The 16,914-nt window shown below is 46.2% G+C and overlaps 1 protein-coding gene across 1 annotated transcript in view; it reads left to right on the plus strand.

The window, feature by feature from the left end:
• The window catches only part of KIF26B (kinesin family member 26B), a 569,508-nt gene that overhangs the window by 400,961 nt on the left and 151,633 nt on the right, over nucleotides 1-16,914 (plus strand). The window contains exon 5 of the mRNA XM_064383674.1: nucleotides 3,789-3,972. Coding sequence (XP_064239744.1) covers nucleotides 3,789-3,972 — 184 coding nt within the window. The remainder of the gene's footprint in view (nucleotides 1-3,788; nucleotides 3,973-16,914) is intronic.

A 16,914-nucleotide genomic window follows, 5' to 3' on the forward strand; every position in this document is an offset into this window, starting at 1 on the left:
CCTTCCTGATGGATTAGGTGTGTGAGAAGAGAGGGCAACCTCAGAGAAGTCATTGGAAGGATGGACTTGCCATTTTCTGATACAGGAAAGGCTGAATGCCTAACAGCTTTGCAGGAAAAAAATCAGGACTTCGGTTTTAGAGTTGGCAAGCTTGCGATGTTTATTAGATAAGCAAGTGGAGTTGTTAAAGAGGTAATTAGATACATAAATACGGAGTTTCAGAGAGGGATCTAAGCTGGAAATAAAATAAGAATTGATTAATCACAGGCGTTAAGGATGTTATTTAAATCATGATCCTGGAAGGAAACACAGAGGGATTGAGGGTAGCAGTGCAGAGGATGAGGACGGAGTCCTGAGCCCGTCAGTAAGAGGCTGGGCGGAAGAGACGGAACCAGCAAAGGAGACTGGAAAGGAATGGCCAGGGTGTCCTCGAAGTCTAGTAGAAAGGGCATCACGGAGGAAGGGTGTACTCAGTGCTCTGGCAGGTCGAGACAGGGCTGAGAACCATTCCACTGAGCAGCCGTGGTGGTGATTGGTAACCCAGACAAGAGCAGTTTCAGGTGAGCAGCGGGACACACGCCGGAAGCCGTGAGCTCATGGGTAACGGGAGAAGGACTGGAGGAAGCGAGCACGGACAACGCCTTCCCTGAGTTTTGCTGCCACGATGGGCAAGGACGTAGAACAGCAGCTGGCTGGGGAAGAAGAATCAGGAGAAGGATTTGCGTTTTATTTTTTTAAGATGAGAGAAATAACGACATGTCTGTGTGCCACTGGGAAGTGGAGTGAAAGTTTGCTTATGGGAGACAGAGGGAGGAGGGCAGCCTTGGAGGGACATCTCGGGCTGTGCTTTCATCTCAGGAATCCTCGCTTTTCTCCTCTGCAGGGGATGTGTGGGGTGGAGACGGGTGGCAGAGATAAGAAAAAGGAAGAAGCCACCAGGCTCCTGCCTGTTCTAAGCTGCCCTTCAGTGTCACTCCCTTCCCCTGTCTGTTTCTCCATGTAGAGTGGGAATGCCAGCAGGTAGGGGACCGGGAACCATAGCCATCGCCTGGTCGTTTTTCCACTGTAAAAAACAGTCCTGAATGTACATGGATAAACACCGCCTTTTAGTTCCCAGCAGGTCGCCATCTTCTTTCCTCTTCTTGCCCTCGGAGACACAGGCAGGCTGGCTGGAGAGCGGGGAGGGGTCGCTGAGCAGAGGCACGTGCAGGTGTCGAAGGCCACGTGATGCCTCGTGCTGATGGCTGGCCTGGGCTGAGTCGCTGTTCATTTAGAGAGAGAATCTCAAAAGGAAGAAAAGCTACCAAGAGAAGCCTCAGACTTGTCACTGAATAATTCCGTTCACCCTTAATTTTGGAAAGAAAGTGCCAGGAAGAGTAGCAATGAAATAGAAAAGAAGGATTTCTAGTGTTTTCTTTTCACTGATTGAAAACAGAAAGCATTCCCTTTCCCGCCATCCTGCAGCAGGGTCACGTGGGGTGTCTTCCCATCACAATCGGTAATTCCTCACTTATCTCATCCCCCTGTATGTCACTCTTGCGAAATAGATTTTCAGTTTTACAGATGAGAAAATGGAAGCATTGAAATGGCAACACCATTTGCCATATTTGTGAGGTGGCAATTTTGTAACTCGGGATTTGTCAAAAGCATGGCACTTACTGATACAGAATCAGAACCAACTATCCCAGACCATAAAAAGAGACTGGGACGCAGGAGGGGGCGGAGGTGCAAACAGTGATGCTTTGGTCTTTCTGGCCTGCCTCTCTTGGGACGTGTTGTGCAGTGGTAAGAACACTGGATGAATTGTAAGGTTTTAATCCGTAGGATAAAGTCAGGGGTGTCCTTTCCTTTTAAGCAGCAGCTCACATGTTTCAAACATTTGATGAGGAAATTGGAATTCTTAGAACAAGAGTATACTATGTAAACATCAAGAATTAATCCAGAAATGAGCGTATTATAGACTGTGAAATGCCTTTGTCTCCCACTGCCCCTTGCCCTGTTTTCTTCCTCTTTTCTGTAATAAGATGATTATGTTTTGTTTTGTTTTTTTCTTTTGAGACAAAGTATCCCTCTGTCGCCCAGGCTGGAGTGCAGTGGTGCCATCTCAGCTCACTGCAACCTCTGCCTGCCAGGTTCAAGCAATTCTCCTGCCTCAGCTTCCCGAGTAGCTGGAATTACAGGCATGTACCACCATGCCTGGCTAATTTTTGTATCTTTAGTAGAGATGGGGTTTCACCATGTTGGCCAGGCTGGTCTCGAACTGCTGACCTCATGTGATCCATCTGCCTCAGCCTCCCAAAGTGCTGGGATTACAGGTGTGAACCACCATGCTGGGCCAAGATTATCATGGTTTTGTTTGTTTGTTTGTTTTTTGAGATGAAGTCTCGCTCCATCGCCCAGGCTGAAGTGCAGTGGCGCAATCTTGGCTCACTGCAACCTCTACCTCCCTGGATCAAGCACTTCAGCCTCCCGAGTAGCTGGGACTACAGACACCTGCCATCACGCCCAGCTCATTTTTGCATTTTTAGTAGAGACAGGGTTTCACCTTGTTGGTCAGGCTGGTCTTGAACTCCTGACGTCAGATGAGCTGCCTGCCTCTGCCTCCCAAAGTGCTGGGATTACAGGTGTGAGCCACTGCGCCTGGCCAAGATGCTCATGTTTTCAGCGTTACAGGATACTTGAATGATGGACGATGTCATGTGAACAGCATGTGTTACTAATGATGCCGGTGGCCTTCCCTCCTGTTCCCTGTCTCCACCCTCTGTGCCCCCTTTCGCGCTTTGACACCCTTACGTTTCGCGCTTGCCTGTGAATTGCATTTTGTATTTAAAGACCTCTGTGCACAATATCCTGTTATCTGCGTGAACAGCCCGTGAACAGCCCATCGTCTCAGCGCCCCACACCCTGGCTGGAGTTCACCTTCTGATTTGGTCTTATATTTCTAAAACCAGTTTGATTTTCCCTGGGGAACTGGGGCTTGTGTTTTTCTTCCAGTGCCCCGTGCATAGCATGCCTTGACTGGCCTCCACGTGATTCTTCATCAGACTGGTTTGGATTTTACAAGGTGTCAGAGTTTTTTAATGAGCTCATGAGGTCTCTTGCACTTGGGTTTACGCCAGAGAAGTTGTGGAGTGATTAACTTAATGGGTGCCGTTTATCCCCACAGATGCCCAGCATTGTTCCTGCTTCAGCTGGATGTTGGTGGATAACAAACAATTCTTTGTAAATCGTGATTGCAGAATCCTGCCATTTTATGGTTTTTTTTTTTTTCTTTTGCTGTATAAATGATTGGGCAGCTCGTTAAGTTCACTCTGTTATGGTAAGGCGCTGCTACAGAGGACACTGAGCATGAGGAGAGAAGGAATGATTAGGCCTCAGTAGGAACTAGGGGTTTTTTAAGAGAAAGAAAGTGGGCCGGGTGCGGTGGCTTACGCCTGTAATCCCAGCGCTTTTGGAGGCCAAGGCAGGCGGATCACCTGAGGTTGGTAGTTCAAGACCAGCCTGACCAACATGGAGAAACCTCGTCTCTATTAAAAATACAAAATTAGCCAGGCGTGGTGGTGCATGTCTATAATCCCAGCTACTCAGGAGGCTGAGGCAGGAGAATCGCTTGAACCCAGGAGGCGGAGGTTGCAGTGAGCTGAGATTGCACCATTGCACTCCAGCCTGGGCAACAAGAGCGAAACTCATTCTCAAAAAAAAAAAAAGAGAAAACGAAGTAACCCTGGCATACCTGATTATACAATAATTTGCCCCTTACCGCTCCTTTTTTATGTTTTCGCCTCCAGAGCTGCCCAGAAGTTAAATCTGTCTTCTAAAAAGAAGAAGCACCGGCCTTCCGCTTCTTCCGCTGCCGAGCCGCCGCTCTTCGCCACGAGCTTCAGTGGGATTCTGCAAACCTCCCCTCCCCCAGCCCCGCCCTGTCTGCTGAGAGCTGTCAACAAGGTGAAGGACACCCCGGGCCTGGGCAAGGTAGGCACCATCCGCCGTCCCTGCCATTTGCCCAGGGTGCCAGGTTCTGGATCAGGTTTCAGAAGGAAGAAAACGAGGGCTCCAATGTGTTAAAATAAGAGGGTGCCAGGGAGAAAAGGAAGCAAAATGAAATTCATCTGAACGTCCTGTAAAATTGTCATTGGTTGCATACACTAAGTAGTAAACTAAGACATTCAAATTGTAAGAGGTCTGATTTGCTTATGGTGGGAAAAAACAGCTGTGCGTTGTTTGACAGAGTCGTAGTCATTTAAAGAAAAGACACAAAAGATCGAGGCAGAGGCGGGAGACCGAGGGACGCCGTAGTACAAGGTGGAGAAATGAGATGTCGTGATGCCTCGGAATTTCCCGGTGACACTTTCGGTCTCTTCCTCGCCTTCAGAGACATCGCGGCTCTGAACTAGACCACCAGGCGGATTTGTGAGGAACGTTTGCAGTGGCGCCTTTCTAGCCAGGAGGTGCAGTTTCAAATTGTTACAAATACTTAGAAAGAGATGTAGGATCGCGTTTGCAAGATGTTGCTCAGCTACACTTGGGGTAATTTATTTTTAAGTGTCATTTCTAAATTCTTTCTCCCTTCTGAGCGAAGCGTGTGGGTGAAGTAGTTTACGGTGCACTCATCGTTCCCGAATGAATAAGCTGGGACTTATCACACATCGAGCTAAAGCAAGAGGCGGCGGGTTTTTAGATTTTTATCAAAGTGTGAGTGGTGCACGCGCTCTCACTGGTCCTTTGCAGACTTCACGTGACTCCGACCCTGAGCTTCGTTTTGTGAAGTTGCCAGTCTTGCTGAAGGGAGCAATGACTAACCTGCGCAGATTGGGATTTTGCTTGTTCGGATCAATAACCGCCAGTCCCCTGGGTACCAAAACACGGTCACGCCTGGGTTTCTGGTCCTCAGAAGGCCTCACAGTCTCTCTGGAGTTTCCCCTTACACCCTCTGCCCCCTCTTCCTTTTTCTTTTCTTCTTTCCCAGTTTCTCATGTTAATCTCACCACCTTGTTGGAAATGTATTAACTTCACATGGTTCTTTTCCCCAAGAAGAGTTTAAATTTCAAGATTGCATTGAATAGGCCGGACACAGTGGCCACACCTGTAATCCCAGGGCTTTGGGAGGCCACAGCAAGAGGAGCACTTGAGGCCAGGAGTTCGAGACCAGCCTGGGTAACATAGCAAGACCCTGTCTTTACAAAACAGTTTAAAAGCCAGCCAGGCACAGTGGCAGATGCCTGTAGTCCCAGCTACTCAGGAGGCTGGGGAGAGAGGAGCACTTGAGGCCAGGAGTTTGAGGCTGCAGTGAGCAATGATCGTGTCACTGCATTCCAGCCTGGGCCACAGAGTGTCTGTATTTTTTAAAAAAACTTACATTGAACAGAGCAATGCTGCCTCTGATGGGAAGCATCCAGTCCTGGAGTTTTCCATGATGGTGGGCAGGGCAGACAGTTTACAGCTGACAGCTTTCCCAGGCCCCACGGGGAAGTGAAGACCAAGGAGTCAGGGCAGGGCCTGGGCTGTCTGCAGGGGCTGCCCTGGCATCACTGGACATGGAGGCAGGTGGAAAACAGTGTGGACCAGAACTCCTGTCCGGGAGAGGACTCACTCAGTGGGTGGAAGCCCCCAAGGAGGGGCCATGGCACCCCCCATGGCACCCAGCTGTGATTGTAGATGGTTGATACGCTGCCTTATAAGGAGGCTGGGTCCAGGTAATTGCTGGGATCTTCTATTCTTTTGAAATGTTTTATTTGTAATTGTGGTGAGATACAGATGACGTAAGCTGTACCACCTGACCTGCTTGTGAGTGTACATGGGCTCTTGATTTGCAAAGCAGAGTTTGGAACTTCAGTGCCAGAGCTGAACGGCCCCGGACAAAGTGAAATGAAGCTGTCAGTGCGGCCACCTTCCCCTCTTGTGCTCTAAGCAACACCTCACTTCTCTTCTGAATAAGTGTGAGCAAATATTTCAGCGATAGCCCCTTGAAAAGGTGCCAGAGTATTAGCAAAGCTGGGGTGCTCATGTACCCCAATAAAGCCCTGTCCAGGGCACCTCAAAATGAACCACATCAGAAACTGTCCCCCCACATCTACAGGACTGGCCTTGTCCATGTTTCCTGAAAGGGTTGATGTAGATGCATGTTCTTGGGCCTGAGCCCCAAGCCCAAGGCTCTGACCTCTCCTCCACTACCCCAGCACCCTCCCTGGACTTCTGAGACGAGGACATCGGGGTGCCAAGGCCAGGGACCACAGCAGCAGAATGACCCAGCACTGACACAAAAACAGCTTGGAGGGCAAAGGACACCGGGCCGATCTTGATTTCATGATGTGCCATATTTAGTGACCACATACATACGGCACATCTCGAAATCAAGAACTTACAATGAAGGGAGTTATGCTTGTTAGTTTAAGTTTGCAAAGCACACATTTTTTTTTTTTTTAATTAAAGATATCCCTCTCATTCACTTGCAATCCAAAATGCAATCAAAGCCTTGAGTTCATCCATGGGACTGTGTCCTGGAGCGGGGCCTGGGCCTGGGGTCACAGAAGATAATCTGACCGGTGGCCAGATGGCGGCGGCTGAGTCCACCTCCTGTCCTGCTCAGGCTTCTGGAGGGTGAGGGACAGTGAGGGGGAGGAAGTGACATTTGGAGAGAATGTGTACCATGACTGAAACAAGAAGTGACCAAGACCCTGCCTCTTCCTGCACGGAGTGGTTCCTGTGCTGTCAGCAGGCTCTGACTGCCCTACCACATGGGTGCCAAACTGCCTGAGCTTAGCTAAGGTCCATCTTCTCAGACTCCTGCTTCGTCCACCTCCACTGATACCTCACCATCGTTCAGAACAGCAGTTCTTTTTAGCCATGTGGAAAAATTTCCATCAATTTATCTCTGTTGCATAATTTATATTTTAATATCTCCAAGAAATACAGTGGAGTTTAATATAGAACATAAATAATTGGCGCTATATATAAATCGGCAGGTTTGAGGCAGACAAGTTTGATTGAATTCCCCAAAGCAAGTTGATTGATTATTTAAACCTGACCTGGAGCCTCCTAGAGTGGGGGCAGGGGAGCAGGAATCGCCATCGCTTGAGATGGCCCTGAAGGTGAGAGGCTTCTCCTCAGGCCTCAACCAACCACCGCCTCCCACTGGAAACCTGGGAGGTCTTCCTCAATGGGAAGGGATTGTATGCATTTATTTAGAGCAACTTCTTATTTAGAGAATAAGAAAACAGGCCCAGTGAGGGTCACAGGTTTTCCAGTGACTCCAGAAGCAGGGCAAGAAGTCAGGGCCTCGAAGCCATTTCATTCGGGCTGTATCAGTGGGCTGTCACTAGACAAACATGACCCTTGACGATTTGGGGTGGAGGCAAGAGTGCCCTGGAACCAGAACAGCAGCAAAACGACGTTGGGAACCAGTTGCCTTTATCCAGTGGGTGAAGACATACTTTTCCGAGCCAGGATTGGGAGAGGAAGGGGAATAACAGTCAAGAATAGACAGAGGGATAAGGGAGGCTCACCATCCCCTCCCTTCCCTGCTCCCCGCTCCCAGCTGTTGCCAGCAGCAACCCCACTCCCCAGCCACCACCAGGGAGTCATTGCTGGCCGTTGAGCGCTTCTTGAGGCAAAAGCTTTTCTGGAGGCCGTGGTGATGGGAGAAATAGAGGTAACTTCCGCGTACTTAGAGCTGAAGCGTGCGCAAGCATGCACACACACGCACAACACCTCAGGACCCCCTGCCCCTACAGAATTTCCTCATACACAGCAAATGTTTTTTTCTTTTTCTTTTTTTTGAGACAGAGTCTCCCTCTGTCACCCAGGCTGGAGTATAATCGTGCAATCTCGGCTTCCTGCAACCTCCGCCTCCCTGGTTCAAGCAATTCTCCTGCCTCAGCCTCCCGAGTAGCTGGGATTACAGGCATGCTGCCACCACACCTGGCTAATTTTTGTATTTTTAGTAGAGACAGGGTTTTACTATGTTGGTCAGGCTGGTCTTGAACTCCTGACTTCCAGTGGTCTACCTACCCCAGCCTCCGAAAGTGCTAGGATTACAGGCATGAGCCACTGTGCCTGGTCCACAGCAAATATTTATTAAGCACCTACTATGTGTCAGGTAGTATGCTGAGCAGTAGGCTTAGGTTTGCAATAATAGGCAAGGCAGAGTGCCTGTTCTTAACGGCATTTATAACTTAGTGCTTTATTCCAGTCAGTCTTATAAATCTCACCAATCTGGGCCAATACGAAGGACAGTCTGATTTAAGGAGAAGGCAGGATTATAGATTTAAAATGATTCTGTCTCACTTTCAAGTTACATAAAGAGATTATGCTACTAAGCAGTCCTATAGAAATATTCTTAATAAACAGATAAAGATGATTAGTGGATCAAAGCAGCTTAGTCTCCATTTATATTTCGCTGCTTTGGCTTATATGTAAATGATGCTTCTAATCTGTTTGAAAATGGTTCCTTCTCTTAAGTCAGCAAACGTTCTTCACGAAATTTGTTTGCACAGTTAATTAACATCCATGTTTAAGGTTCATTTGTTAGTATGTCACAGCTTGGATTACGTTTCTAGAGCCGAGCATCTTTCTGTTTGATTTGCTACGTATATGGCTCTGCAGCCACACCATGGAGGCATCGGCATTTTAAAAAGTGGGAATGGTCATGGTGACAGTCATATTAGATTCATGACAATCAACCTGCAGGTTGGTTGGTTCTGCTCTTCCCAGAAGAATACCTGAAGGGAAATATATGAAGCAGGAATGGAAAGGGGGCCGTCTCTCTTCATAATCGCCAGCGATGCCTCAAAAGAACAGCTGTGATCAGCACCTACCCCTTTACCCCTCAAACAGATTTGGGTAATACCAGAAAATTCTTATAGGTGAATCCTAGCATCAAGAGTGTTCTCTAGACTCTAGAATTTGGAAGGATCATAAAAAGTTGAACGGAGCAAACAGGAAGATGAATTGTGGAAAGTGAAGCTGGGAATAAGTCAAGAGTGGCTTAGCACACTCAACTCACTCAGCACGTCACTCTAAGGACCTGCTGTCTTCCAGGTGCTGCAGGAAGTGCCACTGAAGGGGCAGGATGCAGGAACTGGTTGACTGCTCTGGCACAGTAAGGGGAAGATAGATCCTGGTCTCCACAAACTCTAAGCTCCCATGGAAATAGCTGATGGGCATTCAGCAAATGCTTATTTCAACCTTAGGATGGCTGCCTAGCCTCATCTGGGCAGAAGGGCTGTGGGGTGTCTGTTAACAGTACATGCCCATCACCTCCCATGCCCATCACCAGCCATGTCCATCACCTCCCATGCCCATCACCTCCCATGCCCATCTCCACCCATGCCATCACCTCCCATGCCCATCACCACCCGTGCCCATCACCACCCATGTTCATCACCACCCATGCCCATCACCACCCATGCCCATCACCACCTGTGCCCATCACCTCCCATGCCCATCACCACCCATGCCCATCACCTCCCGTGCCCATCACCACCCGTGCCCATCACCTCCCATGCCCATCACCCATGCCCATCACCACCCATGCCCATCACCTCCCGTGCCCATCACCACCCGTGCCCATCACCTCCCATGCCCATCACCCATGCCTGCCACCACCCATGCCCATCACCTCCCGTGCCCATCACCACCCATGCCCATCACCAGCCATGTCCATCACCTCCCATGCCCATCACCACCCATGCCCATCACCACCTGTGCCCATCCATCTGGGTGTTTTTGAAGTGCTTCGTGGAGATTTCTCCTCTGAGCAGTATAGCCTCAAAGCAGGCAATGTGTTGGGCTTATCAGAATTGCAATTTAGAAACGGACTCGAATGTCTGGCCAGATTATCTTTCTTATGCAATAAAGATAGGAGCCATTATTTTCTGTCCTCCTCAATCCTTTTTTTTTTTTTTTTTTTTTAAAGAGAAAGAGAGAGAGAGAATAGGAAGGAGGAAAAAGGAAGAGAAAGAGAGAGAGAGAATGGGGAGGAGGGAGAAGGAAAAGAAAGAGGGAGAGAGAATGGGAGTATTGCTTTCTTGCCCAGGCTAGAATGCAATTTAGTAATGGGTATTGAAAACCTCTTTTATACTGATAATTATACTTAATGATGTAGTCAGGAAGGAATAAGGGAAGAAGATAACAAACAAACAGCCAACCAATATTTAATTTAAACCTATAAAATGCTATGCGATTACTGAGGAGTGATTTACTTCCAATTATATAGTCACCTTTGGAATAGGTGTGAGGTGGTAATGTATGTTTTGTGTATTTGAAGTGGAGAATTCTATAAATGTTTATTAAGTTTACTTGTTCCGGGTCTGAGTTCAAGTTCTGAATATCCTTGTTAATTTTCTATCTCGTTGATCTATAGAATCGTTAGCTCTTCTTGTTGCATTGATCCTTTTGCCATTATGTAATGTCATTCCTGGCCTCTTTTGATCTTTGTTGCTTTAAAGTCTACTTTATCAGAGGCAAGAATTGCATCTCCTGCTTTTTGTTTATTAGTTTATTTTTACTCTCTGTTTGATTGGTAAATCTTCCTCCTTCTCTCTGAGTCTTTGTGTATTGTTGCATGTAAGATGGGCCCGGATGCAGCATACTGATGGGTTTTGGCTTTTTATCCAATTAAAATATATATAAGTTTAATACCGGCGTTTGATGCTAGCTGGCTGTTTTGCCCATTAGTTGATGTAAATTTTTTATTGTGTTAAACTTCTTTGCTTTTTGATATATTTTTGGAAAGGCTGATATTGGTTGTTCTTTTATATGTATAGTGCTTCTTTCAGAAGCTCTTGTAAAGCAGGCCTGGTGGTGGTGAACTCTCTAAGTACTTGTTTGTTCACAAAAGATTTAATTTTTCCTTCGCTCATAAAGCTTAGTTTGGCTGGATAGGAAATTCTGGGTTGAAAGTTCTTTTCTTTAAGGATGTTAAATACTGGTCCCCACTCTTTTCTGGCTTGTAGGGTTTCTGCTGAGAGATCTGCTGTAAGTCTGATAGGTTTCCCTTTATGGGTAACCTGACCTTTCTCTCTGGCTGCCCTTAGTATTTTCTCCTTCATTTCAACCCTAATAAATCTGGCGATTATGTGCCTTGGGGTTGGTCTTCTTGAAGAATATCTTTGTGGTGTTCTCTGTATTACCTGGAGTTGAATATTACCCTGCCTTGCCAGGTTGGGAAAATTTTCCTGAATGATATCCTGAAGAGTATTTTCCAACTTGGATTCATTCTCTTCATCACATTCAGGTACACCTATCAAACGTAAATTAGGTCTTTTCACATAGTCCCATATTTCCTGGAGACTTTGCTCATTCCTTTTCATCCTTTTTTCTGCATTCTTGTCTTCTCGTTTCATTTCACTGAGCTGGTCCTCGACTTCTGATATCCTTCCTTCTGCTTGATTAATACGACTGTTTAAACTTGTGCATGCTTCGCGAAGTTCTCGTGTTGTGTTTTTCAGCTCCATCAATTCACTTATATTCTTCTCTAAATTGTCCATTCTCGTTAACATTTCGTCAAAGCTTTTTTCAAGGTTCTTAGTTTCTTTGCATTGGGTTAGAACAAGTTCTTTTAATTCACAGAAGTTTCTTATCACCCACGTTTTGAAACCTGCTTCTGTTATTGGAACACACGTGTAATCTATTAAGCCTTGTTCCGTTACTGATGAGGAATTGCAATCCCCTGTAGAGGGAGAGGCATTCTGATTTTGAGTATTCTCTACCTTTTTACGCTGGTTTCTTCCCTTCATTATATATTTGTCCGTCTGTCGTCTTTATAATTACCGACTTTCTAACTGGGTCTCTGACGTCCAACTTGTTGATTCCCTGCGCCAAAATCTGAGCAATCCACTGAGCCGGCCAAAACAGCGGTGTTAAGATTGATGGTGCTTTTCTGCCCGGGAATCTCCGGACTCTGCACCAAGAACTGGCGTGCTAAGGCACCAGCAAAACCGCCACGCCGGCCACAAGAGTCGCCCTGGCGACCCGTGGATCTCCTCCACTGGGAATCTCCTGGTCCGTGAGCAACTAATATTCGTCTGAAAGTGTGGCGTCCTCTCGTTCTTTGCGCTTTCACTGGGAGGTACGTGCCCGAGCTGCTAATCATCAGCCATCTTGGATCCCCTCAATCCTTAACTTTAAGTAATCTGTATTTTTTTTTTTTTTGAGACAGAGTCTTGCTCTGTTGTCCAAGCTGGAGTGCAGTGGTGCGATCTTGGCTCACTGCAACCTCCACCTCCCAGGTTCAAGTGATTCTCTTGCCTCAGCTTCCGGAGTAGCCACCATGCCTAGCTAATTTTTTGTATTTTTAGTAGAGATGGGGTTTCACCGTGTAAGTCAGGATGGTCTCGATCTCCTGACCTTGTGATCTGCTCACCTCGGCCTCCCAAAGTGCTGGGATTACAGGCATGAGCCACAGTGCCTGACCAATCTTAAGTAATTTGTCTCTTATTCAGCACTATTTTTCAAACCTGGTGCCAACATATTTTGCCATCTATTAAAACTTATATTTGCTAATCTGTCTCACAGACATATATACACACTTACACACTATGTATTTCATGTCATTAGGTCCTTTATTCTCTAGATTTAGCTTAACTCTAAGCTCTCCTTTGTTTGGTGTGTAAACTAAACATAGAAAAAAAAATAAAACACCATGTGTGTTTTTAGTAGAGACCCTTTTCCTGTACAGATTGATTAGCATTTTTAGGGTAGAAGTCATTCAGTTACTAAATCCTTGTGACATTGTATGGAAGAGAAGGACGAGATTTCTGTTCTGTTTACATTCTGCTTGTAAGAAGGGGAAAACAAGATTTTTAAAATTAGATTAAAATACTGTTTTTGAAAAGGCACTCTGTAACTGTTACTCAGTCAACAAGCAGAAACAGGAGGTGATGCCGGAATATATCCGGGGAAATCTCATGCGTTTCAGCCCACCAAGGTGCGGTTTATTTACACAACGCACAAATTGTCCAGTTCCTCGTTATTACTGCTGCCCTTCCTCATCCTGAATCATGACCAAGGAGAAGAGAAAAGATTTGAGCCAGAATTAACATCTTTATTTCAAGTATACATGAAGAATTCAAATGTGATGGATAATTCTAGATCCTACTGCATCCTTAAACAGTAAAGCTGGGAAAAGTGAACTGTGAGTTCTCTTTTATTTTGGTGCACTGATGGGGGAAAAAACAGCATAAATAATACCTATTCATCACTATAGCTAGCCTGATAGCTTTGTAAATTAAATTGTTAGCTCTTCTGGGAAATTAACTCGTGACCTTACACTCTCTAGGTACGGGGACCCTTCTGCGCTCAGTTGGTTTTGATTGAGTCTCCTAAGCTTATGTAGAGTTGGTGGTGGTGTTCTCCCTTTCTTCCTTTCTTATTTGGGCGCTTCCTTCAACTTACATCTCAAGAGAAAGGCGACTGGGGAAAAATGTTCTGACTCATTAATCGTCACCGTTTCTTTTTTCCCACGGATGCGGATTTCGCCAGGCTCTGGGCCGCGCATGCGCAGTATGCTGCTAGTGCCACCCCAGGAGCCCAGAGCTCAGGAGGCGCAGGCGGCGCTGCTAGCAGGGCCGTGCTATTTCGGGGACAAATCTGAAAGACCTCAGTCGCAGGCGCTTTCTGCTATGCCATGCCACTGTTGAACTTAGCAGTCCTCATTCTTGCAGAGTGGGAATTATCTGGAGAATATTCTTCATTAGAGGTTACTGGACAGGAAAGTCGAGGCAAGGATCTGCATAAAGAAAGCAAGAACTGGGCACGGTGACTCACTCCTGTCATCCCAGCACTTTGGGAGGCCGACGCGGGTGGATCACTTGAGGTCAGAAGTTTGAGACCAGCCTGGTCAACATGGCGAAACCCCGTCTCTACTAAAAGTACAAAAATTAGTTGGGTGTGGTAGTGGGCGCCTGTAACCCAGCTACTCAGGAGGCTGAGGCAGGAGAATCTCTTGAACCCGGGAGGTGGAGGTTGCGGTGAACTGAGATCACCCCACTGCTCTCCAGCCTGGGCAACACGGCGAGACCCCATCTCAAAAAAAAATAAAAAAGAAAGAAAAAGAAAAAAGAAAAGAAAATCGGGAGGCTGAGGCAGGAGGATAGCTTGAACCTGGGAGGCGGAGGTTGCAGCAAGCCGAGATCGCCCCACTTCACTCCAGCCTGGGTGACAGAGCAAGACTCCGACTCAAAAAAAAAAAAAAAGTGTGAAGCCATTTTCTTTCTTCATTATTAATATGATTACATTTACTTCTGCTGATGAGGGTGTCTGGGTGTCATTTTCTGTTGTCTTCATTATCAAATGGGGAACTAGAAGGGGTACGCAGCACATTTCAGTTGAATTAGATCAGATTTCGGATAGGATGGCTTATCACTGCATATAAGATACTCATTTTCTGGCTTTCCTGGCCAGAGATGTCTGCGCAGAGCAAAGTGGATGAAAGGACCCGGGGTGAGCAGGGAGGACTGGTTTGGTCCTGTAGCCCAGAGTTTCCAATCTTATATCGTAGGTCTGTTCTTGAGCTTTCAGGATGCAGCTGGAGGAACAGAATTTTGTACTCACTTTTTCCATGGAGATCCTGCATTTCTTTTTGTTTTTTTCTTTGAGATGGAGTCTTGCTCTGTCTCCCAGGCTAGAGTGCAGTGGCACAATCTCTGCTCACTGCATCCTCCACCTCCCAGGTTCAAGCGATTCTCCTGCCTCAGCCTCCTGAGTAGCTGGAATTACAGGTGCCCCTCACCACACCTGGCTAATTTTTGTATTTTTAGTAGAGACAGGATTTCACCATCTTGACCAGGCAGGTCTTGAACTCCTGACTTCATGATCCACCTGACTTGGCCTCCCAAAGTGCTGGAATTACAGGTGTGAGCCACCGTGCTCGGCAGAGATCCTGCATTTCTTACTTCTCTGAACTTCCCCTGCCTGCTTCATATGAGTAGACAGGGTCTTCTGAAAACCTTCTTGTTTAAGTTTCAGGGACATGATGCCTTCCAGGCACTGATACGTGTAAATATACCACACAAGATTTAGCAGCGGGCAAGCGAGAAATCAGCGCTTATGTGAAACGTTGTTTCAGTTTCCCTCACTAGGTTAGCTTCTTGGGAGGAGGAAACATGTTCTTTTCCTCTTCATTCCTCTGTGTGCCCCTTCAGTGCCAGCTCAATGCCAGAAGGATACTCAACGTGGTTGAACTTTTAAAAAAAAATCTATCTAGTCCTTGCGAGGTCTTAATGGGGCATTGAGCACTGTGTGGGGTCCATCCCCAAAGAGGCAGCTGTGAAAATGATGCAGACACAGTGAAAACACGGAAGTGCCCAGGACCCAGTGGTCCTTGGCTCCACTTACTCTTCCCAGAGTGCGAGATGTCCCCGGGTTTTACATCAGGAAGAACAGGATGCTTCATGCCACACGCTGGCAAATAGGAAACAGTGTCCACATCCCTCACGAAGGAATTTTCTTAAAGACTGTCTTGTCCTGTCCTCTTGTTTTCCACACGAGGAAACTGAGGCCCAGCAAGAGCCACTAACTTGTCAACCCACTTATGTGGGAGAAGACAAACGTTTAAACTTTTGAATGTAAAAGATGGTTTGTTGTGGAAAACTGTAAATCAGAATTTGAATAAGAGATTCTTATTGTTTTCCCCCATTCTGCAATTTTTTTTTTTTTTTTTTTTTTTTTTGGAATGCAATGGTGTGATCTCAGCTCATTGCAACTTCTGCCTCCTGGGTTCATGCGATTCTCCTGCCTCAGCCTCCGGAGTAACTGGGATTACAGGTGTGTGCCACTACACCCAGCTCATTTTTTGTATTTTTAGTAGAGACAAGGTTTCACTATGTTGGCCAGGCTGGTCTCAAACTTCCAACCTCAGTTGATCCACCCGCCTTGGCCTCCCAAAGTGCTGGGATTACAGGTGTGAGCCACCGCACCCAGCCCATTTTGCACCTTTTGATCTCGATTTTACGGGCTCTATTTTAAAGTATCAAATGGAGATGGTAGGCTTGTATATGTGTGTGCACATGTGTGTGTTTAAGTGAGGAGGAGGAGAGAGAGCATTTTTATAAGGGGACTTTTTAAAAGCTAGCAACCTTTGTCATAATTGGTGGGCAGGCTTGGTGCCTCCTGGAATACCTGTATTTCTTAATTAGCATCCTGATTTATGGAATAAAAACACGAGATAAAAAGAGAATTCTCTCTGGAATAAATGCCACTGTCTCAATTAACCAAAGGGCAATAAGATGGATTATATGCCAAAATAGGGCTTTTCATCAGTCTTTGTTCAAAAACCACATTTTAGTTAAGCTCAGCACAGTTAGACAATTACTGAAATCAAGAGACTGGAAATAGGTATGCTTTAAGCTAACGTTCCCAGCCGCTTATCTTTCTGTGTCTTTCTCTTGCTAATGGATGAAAGGAAAATTAATCATGATTTGTTATTGATAGAAATATTTTATATTTAAAAAAATGGTGAGTCCAAACTGCTGAGTTAATTAGAAAGTTTTCCTTTGTGCCTGAAACAGAATAGGAAATGCTGTTCTTACCTACTGAATGATTTCTGTCGAATAGAAAATACTTGAATCCTTTTCTAGAAATGCTTCACTGAACTGAAATGTATTATTATGGAGGAGGAGAATACTTCTGATACATTCTTTTTTTTTTTTTTGAGACAGAGTCTTGCTCTGTCGCCCAGGCTAGAGTGCAATGGCACAATCTCAGCTCACTGCAACCTCCGCCTCCTGTGTACAAGCAATTCTCCTGCCTCAGCCTCCTGAGTAGCTGGGATTACAGGCGCCCGCCACCACCCCTGGCTAATTTTGTATTTTTAGTAGAGATGGAGTTTCACCATGTTGGCCAGGTTGGTCTCGAACTCCTGACCTCAAGTGATCCAACTGCCTTGGAAAAACAACCAAAAATAAGACAATTACAGTA

This window comes from Aotus nancymaae, unplaced genomic scaffold, assembly GCF_030222135.1.
Source record: "Aotus nancymaae isolate 86718 unplaced genomic scaffold, 86718_ANA_hifiasm-v0.15.2.pri h1tg000032l_0, whole genome shotgun sequence".
NCBI classification, from domain to species: domain Eukaryota; kingdom Metazoa; phylum Chordata; class Mammalia; order Primates; family Aotidae; genus Aotus; species Aotus nancymaae.